Below are 11244 nucleotides of genomic sequence, written 5' to 3' on the forward strand. Positions count from 1 at the left end.
GGAAAAAAATTTGATTCTTCTATACACCCTCCACCACTTCAAAATATAAAATACCTCCAATCTATGTTGGCGTAACTGTGGGAGGGTCGGAAATTTCACGCATATTTTCTGGAATTTCCGCGAAATATTACATTTCTGGAGAAGTTTTCATACAGAAATAAAATTAATTATAGGTTGGGAGTTGCGGTTGGACCCAGTGACCTACGTATTAGGGATTTTGCAAGAAAGATTATTGACCGGTCATCATAAATATATACTAAAGGTGTTGTGGTAAATAGACTTGCATTTGTAGTATAGAGTTGCATACATTTAGAAATGTAGAAAGACTTGCTTACATTGCTTACAGTAGTGAGGGAATGTTGACATCATTCGAGAAGATCCTTGGCAAAACAGTTGAGTTTCCCTAAAAGGGCATGAGTCCTTCCTCAAGGACTCTCTGAGCAAACTGAGGCGAACAAAATGTCCTAATAAGGTACGACAGCATCTGCCGTGTCGATTACTGAGGACTAGGGCCGCCTTTTGGGTTGTACTCAAACTGAAGCTATAAAAACATTGTTATGTCTGGAGTTCTCTGAGTTCTTTTGGGATGACGAAATAAAAGGCTCCCCCTCATGGCTGGTTCCCGATGTACTTAATTCAATCACGAAAGAAGACTTAAAAGATTATCGAACCTACATTTTTTTCTTCCACAAAGGTTATGCATCTGGTAGCAAAGAAAATGACCACAGTGTCCGAGCTGAAAACACAACCTCCTGACATAAAACAATGGAGAGACAAAGCAAATGTAGATTATGGCAGAAATCACTGCAAGACTTCAACTGAAACTAGATCAATTCGAGAAAAGATGGAAGCTTATCACACCATTTTTATTTGATTTCTAAACACCTCACTTGGTATTTCATTTATTTTATTAACATTTTTTGTTGTTGGTTCTTTTGTTTTTTATGGGTATGTCAATTATATATTTTGTTTGTTTGTTTTGTTGTATGATGGAGGAATCAAACATCTTTCAAAGTGTGTGTGAGAAATAAAAAGTTATTAAAAAAAGGAGAAAATGATCCCTTTAATCAGTATATTACCAACAATAATTTAATGCAGAAAATGAATTCATCATTTGAATAAAAAAATCTACTTAATTCTATTTGCATGTATTTTTTTCTTCTACAGTGAACGTTCAACCTACTTCATTTTTGAACTTTTTCTTTATAATAAAACCTCATTCATGTCGATCAACCGAGTATCTCACAACAAAATGTTCATTAACAATATATATGATTGAGACTGGGAGGTCGGTGGTTCGCGCCCCGGCCGAGTCATTCCTAAGACTTAAAAAGTGGTCGGCGGCGCCCTCTGTTGGCTGCGGCTGCATCGGCTCGCTACAACGGGTCAGGTGCAATCGACATTTCGTTTTGTGTACATTGTTACAGAGAATGACAATACAAGGAAATTATTATATATGATATAACGAAACACATGTAACATGAAAGTTTGTTAGGGGCCGGAGCCCTGGAGCGCGACAGGTATGCAACTGATCCCACTTTCCTTCTTTGCGTAGCGCACAGCAGAAAGCTGCCATTGAAACGAATACAGCGCAGTACGTGACACTGCTCGTGAATCTGCACGGGAACTTTACTTTGCGGTTTGAGGACCTGCAGCAGAAACGACCACGGGTCACTTTCCCCATTGACCCTTTTAATAATAATAATAATTTCCTTGTATTGTCATTCTGTGTAACAATGTACACAAAACGAAATGTCGATTGCACCTGACCCGTTGTAGCGAGCCGATGCAGCCGCAGCCAACAGAGGGCGCCGCCGACCACTTTTTAAGTCTTAGGAATGACTCGGCCGGGGCGCGAACCACCGACCTCCCAGTCTCAAAGCGGGCGCCTTACCATCTAGGCTACTGAGCTGGTATGCAGAGACTGACTGAAATCCCTACTGGAATTGATCGAGCTACGCGAAGATCACAGACTGAAAGGCCCCGCTACGTTTTGGACTGAAAAATACCCATGTGGAAAAAGCCGCTCTCAATGTTCTCGTCAACATATGTCTGCGATTCCCTGTTTTCTACCTTGAAACACGTGAAATCAATAATGGGACAAAGACTTCATCCGACAATTGGGAATATGTTACTCGGTGTTTTGTTTTGAGCAAATCTGCTACATGACAAAAGTAATACAGTTTTTCTACTGAATCCGTTCCAGATTGGAAATTTAGGTACGGTTTCGTCGTGGTCTGAATTGATTTTCCCCATAAGAAATGCTGGTAAACTCATTTAGCAGTTCTGTTTAGAGATCAACTCGGGCCCCCCAAAAAAATCCGGCCTCACCCCAAGTGTTGAAACCCGTCGGAGTAACATGAATGGCAGGACGGCGCCCGGAACAAACCCTAAAATATTTTTTTTGCTAAGCCGCCGTCAGATTATTGAACTTGATTTTGCAGGACGAGCCCGGAAACCAGGCAGCACGGCGGCGCAGTGGTTAGCGCTTGTGCGGCACAGTTCATGTCATGGGAACCTGTCGTGGGTTCAAATCCAGCTCCAGACTTTCTGTGCGGAGTTTGTATGTTCTCCCCGTGCTTTGTGGGTTTCCTCTGGGCACTCCGGTTTCCTCCCACATTCCAAAAACATGCATGTCAGGTGAATTGGCCGGTCCAAATTGTCCCTAGGTGTGAATGAGCGAATGAGTTGTCTGTCCCCGTGTTCCCTGCGATTGGCTGGCAACCGGTTCAGGGTGTCCCCTGCCCACTGCCCGAAGATGGCTGGGATAGGCTCCAGCCCCCCCGCGACCCTAATGAGGATAAGCGGTACGGCTAATGAGATGAGATGAGCCCGGAAACCCCCCAAATGTAATATTTCATTTGTGAGGACTCAGGATATATAAGTTTCAAAACTTCCTTAGAAAATGTCATGGCCTGCATTTTTCTTTGTATCACTTCATCCCGGTGTATTTTGGGCAGAAAAAAAAGCTTTCTTAAGTTTAAAATAATTGACATATTTTTATGAACATCATAAACATGATCGATTCCAACAACGATCGTTGGGACACAAAATAAAAGCTAAACGACAAGAGCGAAGGAGAAATCTTGCTTAATCACGCGGAGAAATACTGCAGATAGATTTTTGCAGCTCAAATAAATGACAAAAGATAAATGAAATTGATAGTCATAAATTTAAAAAAACGCCCACAAAAAATACGTATGACTCCAAAAACTTGGTGTTTAACTCCCGTGTTATACGTCAAAGTGTCCTTGGGTAAGACACTGAATCCCCAATGCCCTTAATAAGCAGGCGGCGCCATGCATGGCCGCTATTGGTGTGTGAGTGTGTGTTTATGGGTAAGTGTGAAGCACATTGTAAAACGCTTTGGGAAGTCTTCATTGACTTGAAAAGCGCTATACAATTGCAGAGTATTTACCATTTAGCATCTCGATTATCTTCAAAACATTTGGAGGCTGACTCCCTAACGGTGTGCAAGTGTGTGTGAATGGGGAAGTGTGAAGCGCTTTGGGAGCTCTCCGTTGACTTGAAAAGCGCTATAGAAATTCAGACCATTTACCTCGAGTGGCAATAACTGACTACAAACCTGAGTTTGCAGAGGATTACCAAAAACAAGAGATGCCAGAAATCCTACTGAGAATATACTCCCATCACTCCAGCAATACTCATTTAAAACTTACTATCAAAATATGATTAAGGATTAAAATTTAATGATAAAAAAATCCCAAACTTTTGTTTATGCATTCTAATTGTTTTTCTGTTCCCCTTAGAATAACATTTCTTTTTACGTGACATTCTTATTTTGCCTTAGTGTAGTTTGAAAAAAAACACCTGACTGAACATCTCTCATAACCAGCTCAGTAGCCTAGATGGTAAGGCGCCCGCTTTGAGACTGGGAGGTCGGTGGTTCGCGCCCCGGCCGAGTCATACCTAAGACTTAAAAAGTGGTCGGCGGCGCCCTCTGTTGGCTGCGGCTGCATCGGCTCGCTACAACGGGTCAGGTGCAATCGACATTTCGTTCTGTGTACATTGTTACACAGAATGACAATACAAGGAAATTATTATTATATTATTATCTCATCTCAGTAGCCATACCGCGGAGGGGGGCTGGAGTCCATCCCAGCCATCTACGGGCATAGGCAGGGGGACAGTTGTTGTGTGTCAGAGAGAGGAAGAGAATTAGATTATGAGAAAAAGTGTGTCTGATGAGATGAGAGAGAGGTAGGTGCCTTTGTGTGGAGGGGGTATGAGACCTCCAGGGTAGATGCTGCGTCAACTCTGGTTAAGGTGCATTTGATGTGTGTGTTGAGGGTGGACCCTTTCCTTGAAATCAACACAAAACAATACTTCTTTTATTGTAAGGAGAGGAGTGTGCTATGGAAAATAATATGATTATCACCGCTAGATGGCAAAGTCTCACAGGTCAGAGAAGGGTGCTTGGGCCAAGTCTCGCGGGATATCACGTGATTTAGTGAAACTGGATCAATAAATGATCCTTAATGCCAACAATGAAATGAAGTGAGACTGACATTTCTCATCTATTTATCAGATGAGGTAAAACAACAAAAACAAAAAACAAGAATATATTAAACAAATGTGTAACACCATCTGGGCCCCGTTACACTTCAACTTTGTTTAAATTCGCGTAGTATGTCGCGTCAAATTTCGATAGTTATTGTGCGCCGACCTATCTAGTATTCTATGTGTTTCGGTTGCTGCGTTCCCGAAAAGACGACAGTTGAGTTTTCTAACCTCTGACCAGGAGAAAGGGTATGTACCCCAACTTTGCAACTAGGACATCCCACCTCAAGTGTCCTTACGACGATATTTCCCTGGTTTGGGGTTAGAAAATCCCGATTTCCCACATTCTTGAGACGTTCTTCGGTCGTATCTGGTAGGAAAACCCGAAACACCCACTTTCTTGAAAGCAGCACGTGATCCGTGCTACACGAACCCACAATCCATTGCGGTGTGGTTTGGAAGGAGAAGGTGTCATGGCTGCCGAACACGAGAATGTCGAGAAAGTCCTGTTGTCGACTTCAAACGACGTAAACTCGACAAAAGTATCACTTTGCGGTCCTTTTCCATAGTTTGTTCTATTAACTGCCGTGTTGGAGCGTTTTTTCCTTCAAATTCGGATAAAATGTGCTCCAGTGGGGAAGAAGTACATCTTGAAGAGAAGCTTCGAGGAGCCAAAGAGGAGACCGAGCGAGAACTTCGGCGACCGCAGGCTGGTTCCAAGGAGCTCGGGGCAGGTTCGTCATTTTCGCTTTTGCTACAGTGACAATGCTTCCCAAACTTCAAAATTAGTGATTCAAAAGAAAGAATGAATAGTGGGTTTTAATTCAAATAAATTTTTTTTCAGCCTTTTACTGTAAATGACTAATTTTTCACCTCTAGCAAATATTAAAAGTGCAGGAAATAAAATTAAGTTTAGCAGCAACTGCTATGAAATAGCATCCAAACTTTTATATATTTGTAACTGCGGTGTAGCCGTGCCACCAAAGATCCACATTCAGGCTGGACTGGAGGATGAGGTTTTTAATACAATTGCTGCAATGAATGAGTCTCACACAACACGTGGTTAGCACCTCCACTAGTTCTCAACATCGTTAGGTTTACTTTTTTCCCCAAAATCGTGCGGCAAGTCCCAAAATACTGAAGAAGCGGTCTGCAAACTTTGATTCGAAACGGCGCAAGTGATGTGAAGGTAGAGTAGCCGCTAAAGTGTGCCGCGATTTTGGTTTCTATGGGTTTGGAAGGAGAAAGCAGATAATTATTATCATCACCGGTCTGGACATCAAACCTCGGACCTATCCAAGGCTGTCGGAAACAAAAGTATTGCAACAAATGCTGATCGAGAATCTGCTGAGCAACAGGTCCTTGCTTTTATGAGTCATAAAGGGATATCGATCCATGCTGAGTACATCAAAGCATGCCATCCATAATCAAGAGGTGAGAACCAGACTCAAGCTACCATAGTGAGGTTTGTCAACAGGAAATGAAAAAAATGAAATCCTTAAGCACCTAAAAAACTAAAAGGGACAAATGTTTATTTAAATGAACATTTAAGCAAAAAATTCTCTGACATTGCAAGACAAGCTCGTTTTTTTTGTTTTGTTTTGTAAACTAATAAGATGCAAGGAACTAGGACTTCAAATTGTAGAGTATACATAAAGTAAATCGGCACTCCAGAAGGAGAAATTGTTTGGATTCGAGAAATGCAGGAGCTGGACAGGTTTGCCTGAAGATCTGGATAGAGCGGTAAATCCATATAATGACACTGGACAATGATGGATTCAAATGATAGAACGGCATTCTGGACTGACAACATAGACACCTTTATTAAATATCACAATGAAAAAAATCGATCATACTATATAAGGCCATGATCTACCGGAACTGAGCATTATTGATCACACTGACTCCAATAATTCTAAATTAGATGAATTTGAGAACCCGTTTGTTGTGATTGTATTTAATTTATGTATCAACGATATTTTTGATATTTCAAAACGATTTAAATTAGTAATTTCTGCAAACATTTTCTATTTAAATGATAAGTATATTGATTTGATAACTTGCAATGATCATGAATTAATCAACCTAAACCTAAAAATAATAACAACAATAAAAATAAACATAATATTTATAATAACAGTTATGATATAATAGCAACAATAACAACAAGGTAACTTTTTTTAAATGCAGTATTTCCAATCTCACTCATATCCCGTTTTCTTTATCCCTGTATTTCGCCGGTAATGTTTTTTTGTATTTAAATTTGAACACATGAATATTTAGACATTGTTTGATCTCATCTTGTAAATTATTCTGACTTGACATATAAATACAGTATCTTTACATTTAAATAAAAGAAGTCATATTCTTTGGTCATCGCAAGGCAAATCAAGATTTTGAAGTCAAAATGGATGGTGCTGCAATGGACACTGTAACAGAAATTGAGTTTTTAGGGGTGATAATAGACAATAAATGAAGCTGGAAAACACACATCAGACACATACAAACTAAAGTATCTAAAAGCATTTCAATCATTAATAAAGCCAAATTCATTTTAAACTATAATGCATTCTATTTATGATATTGTTCTCTAGTTTTGCCATACTTAAGATATTGTGCAGAAGTCTGGGGCAATCACAAAAGTTATCCTCCAAAAACCATACACAGGGTAGGATATCGGGATCGTACGGACATTTTATTCCTGCAGTCCAAATGATTAAAATGAGATGATTTAATCAAATTTTTCACTGCACAACTGCTATTTAAGGTAAAAAAAAACATAGTCCCAGACATGATTCCCTCGGAAAGAGGGAAATTATAACTTAAGAGGCTGTCGTAAATTCATCATCCTAAAGGTGAGAACAGTCAGGAAAGGTATGTGTGTGTCTATGTGTGGAGTCAAGCTCTGGAAAAATTTACAAGACGATCTGAACAAAGCCACTCTGAAGATCTAGTGGTGATTTATCATACTGATTTAATTCCCAGAGGCCTAATACTTACTGATCAGCAGCGATTAAGTCTTTAGAATTTTTTTTTATGTTTTGGCACTCGGAGACAATGCTTTTGAAAACGTAGATTACGGCACTGAACGAGTTGAGGGCAATACAAATAAATGTGACTTGTGTCTTGCAGACGTCAGCCAAGAATATCTTCCTACTGCGCGCCAGGAACCAGAGTTGCCTGCTGTTAAAATGGAGGAGGAGGAGGAAGATCTGAAGCCTTATCACGTTAAGCAAGAGACAGAGGATGGGGTGCCTGTTCGCGATAAAGGAGAGGACGATTTTCCAGTCTTGCTCGTGACCGAGGTCCGTTCAACCGTCGAAGATCAAGGACAACCTGAAGATCAAGGTCAACCTGAAGATAACGGTTGGCAGGAGCCTCTAAGCATCAGCCCGTGTCAACAATTGAAAACTGATGAGGACACGTCCCACTCCGCAAACGCTGAAGGTGGTAACACATGTTCTCAGTGTGGGAAAACGTTTCGGAGCAAGTATTATATAAAGTTGCATATGAAATTCCACGCTGGGGAGAAGCCTTTTGCCTGCTCATTTTGCGATAAAAGATTCACTACAAGTGGTAACTTAAAGAGTCACATTAGATCCCACATTGGCGAGAAGCCTTTCGCCTGCTCGGTTTGTGGTTCAAGATTTGCCTTGAAATGTACTTTAAAACGACACACTCTGATGCACACTGGCGAGAAACATTTTTCTTGCTCAGTGTGTGGTCAAAAATTCTCCCGAAATGGACTCTTGAAATCACACCAACTAACGCACACTGGCGAGAAGCCTTTCTCCTGCTCGGTTTGTGGTCTAAGATTTACCTTGAAAGGTACCTTAAAACGACACACTCTGATGCACACTGGCGAGAAACTTTTTTCTTGCTCAGTGTGTGGTCAAAAATTCTCCCGAAATGGACGCTTGAAATCACACCAACTAACCCACACTAACGAGAAGCCTTTCTCCTGCTCAATTTGTGGAAAAAAATTCACCCAGCGTCGGGAGGTAAAACAACACACACCAATACATACTGGCAAGAAGCCTTTTGCCTGCTCAGTTTGCGGCAGAGGATTTATCTTCCGATGGGTCCTAAAACAACACCTGCGAACCCACACTGGCGAGAAGCCTTTTTCCTGCTCAACTTGTGGAATACGATTCTCACACAATGGGAGCTTAAAATCACACCAAAAAACCCACTCTGGCGAGAAGCCTTTTGCCTGCTCAGTTTGCGGCAGAGGATTTATCTTGCGATGGGTCCTAAAACAACACCTGCGAACCCACACTGGCGAGAAGCCTTTTTCCTGCTCAACTTGTGGAATACGATTCTCACACAATGGGAGCTTAAAATTACACCAAAAAACCCACACTGGTGAGAAGCCTTTATCCTGCTTAGTTTGTGGAAAAGGATTCACCCAGCGTGGACACTTACAAATACACATTAGATACCACACTGGCGAGAAGCCTTTCGCTTGCTCAATTTGTGGTAAAAGATTCACTGATCGTTGGAACTTAAATAGACACATTAAAACCCACGCTGGCAAGAAGCCTTTGAGTTGTTGACATTGTGGTTAAAAAAAAAATCATCCATATTGGACACTGGAAATTACACACATGAACCCACACTGGCGAGAAGACTTGCCTGCTCGGTATGTGGTCAAACATTTACTGAAAGTGGGAGATTAAAACCTTGACAACGTATCACACAGGCCGCCTATTGGAACATAACTGCCACAAAACCTTTTGCCCTCACTTTTTTCCAACCACTGACTCTGCCAACACATTAAAAAAGCCACATTCCTTCACAGGAAGGATTTTCATTTGTGTCATGTTCCTTCATAGATTATCTATTTCCTCGTGTGTCCGCATAAAATTCTGCGTTTATTAACAATTATAATTCTGAAACAATAGGATGGCCGACCTAGGTCCCCAGGGTTGGGGCTTGTTCTCACCAGAGCCACAAACCCTGGAGAGCCTGTGGTTCTCTCTGTCCCTGTTGTCAGGATGAGAACAATCCCCGTGAAGTCCACCGCCAAAAGAGATAGAGACCTTTATTTCTTCATCTTCCCGGTTGGCCATGTGCTGCTTCTCACACACTCCTCCCTTGAGGGACTTTTTGTTCTCAAAAGTACACAAAATGGGTTAGTGAAACAACCTCTGTAGTATTTTGGTCAAATATTCTTTTTTGCATGCTATGAAAACATCCCCTGATCGTTTAAATAAGTCTATTATCTTACAACCGTGTTCATAGATCAGTACTGTTAACATGTTGCATCATTTCCTCAGCTTTCCCCCTTGCCAACACTGAGTGCTTATGTTGTCAACAATGTGCTTTATTCTTTCGTTTGATCCAATTTCCTTTGTCCTGTGAATAAAATGTAGTGTGTTAAAATCAAACTGAGTGCGTTACTTGTCGGTCGATGTTATTTTTCTTCTGGACTGATCAATCATTATCCATATCAATGAACTAGAAAATCGATCAATTAAAGCTGAAAATACATTATGTTTGAAGTTGCATCCTTCATGATAAATGCTAGACACAGGCTATTTCAAATGAATTCGTGTTGGATGACCGAATTAGTAACCACCAAATTAGATTCCGAACCAAACAAATATAATTGAAAGCTATATGGTAATGTTTTCTTATTTTGGCCATAAAAGAGTCAGAAAACATGTTAGGAGTTATGACTTTTGCCAGGACCGAAACTTAACCATGTGTTAAGTCAAGACAGAAGAGAAACTTGGATTTTCCTGGACCAAAATGAAGTTGAGACTGGAAATCACCATGACCACATTCATTGTAAGACAACATTAAACTGAAATATGAACTGTTATAAGTATATATGTAACCGCGGTGTCGCCGTCCTACCAAGGATCCACATTCAGGCTGGACTGGATGATGAGGCTTTTATTTCAGTTGCTGCAATGAGCGACACAACATACGCACACCATGTGGTTAGCACCTCCGCTGGCTTTCAACATTTTAGCAGCGCGCTGGAGACTGCCAACAATATCCGCCTTCCGTCCATAAAATCAGAGGCTAAGCTAAGGCCCAATCTCATTCCTCTCGCTTGGTCCTGAGAACCCTCCAGTGAGGTTCCTCCATTGGGAAGTCCCATCGGTGAGTGGAGTGCAAAGTGAAGATTGTCCCCTAAGAAATTGGACGGGACTTGCAGGGTTCCACCCCAGTCCAGTAGATGGCCGTAATACGATTGGCTGTAGACCTCAGTGACGTACAGGCTTACGTCACATGTAAACAACTTGAGTCTGTTGCCTGTTATTACCGATCGCCTGGAAGCCCATCACCTTTTCCGTTTCTCCAATCAACGGAGTAGAAATGCGTGCTATTGAAGACTGCTTCGGTGCTATGTAGCGCTGATTCATCTTTAAAAGGTACGTACACTCATTTTAAAAAAATGACCCGTTCGGTCAAATGCAGTAAGGGTTAACATACAACGCACGTTCACATAATACCCTATGTTTGTGTACACATAAATGACAACCTATTTATTGGTATCTTAATGCCATTTTATGACATATAGTAGGGGTTTTTAACGCGTGACACGATGAAAAGTAAACAAACACAAGAACAGTCCACCTGACCCTTAATAATAATTTCCTTGTATTGTCATTCTGTGTAACAATGTACACAGAACGAAATGTCGATTACACCTGACCCGTTGTAGCAAGCCGATGCAGCCGCAGCCAACAGAGGGCGCCGCCAACCATT

General features: G+C 41.2%; 1 protein-coding gene across 1 annotated transcript; it reads left to right on the forward strand.

Moving 5' to 3' along the window:
- Positions 1 to 4591: 4591 nt before the first annotated feature.
- LOC148368367 (uncharacterized) lies at positions 4592 to 9923 on the forward strand. The gene is made up of 2 exons (XM_088329733.1): positions 4592 to 5255; positions 7654 to 9923. The coding sequence occupies exons 1-2, from the start codon at positions 5144 to 5146 to the stop codon at positions 9075 to 9077; spliced, it is 1536 nt and encodes a 511-aa protein (XP_088185859.1). The 5' UTR covers positions 4592 to 5143; the 3' UTR covers positions 9078 to 9923.
- The last annotated feature ends 1321 nt before the right edge of the window (positions 9924 to 11244 follow it).

The sequence above is a fragment of the Urocampus carinirostris genome, chromosome 3 (genome assembly GCF_059441175.1).
Source record: "Urocampus carinirostris isolate Australia breed hairy pipefish chromosome 3, RoL_Ucar_1.0, whole genome shotgun sequence".
NCBI classification, from domain to species: Eukaryota; Metazoa; Chordata; class Actinopteri; order Syngnathiformes; family Syngnathidae; genus Urocampus; species Urocampus carinirostris.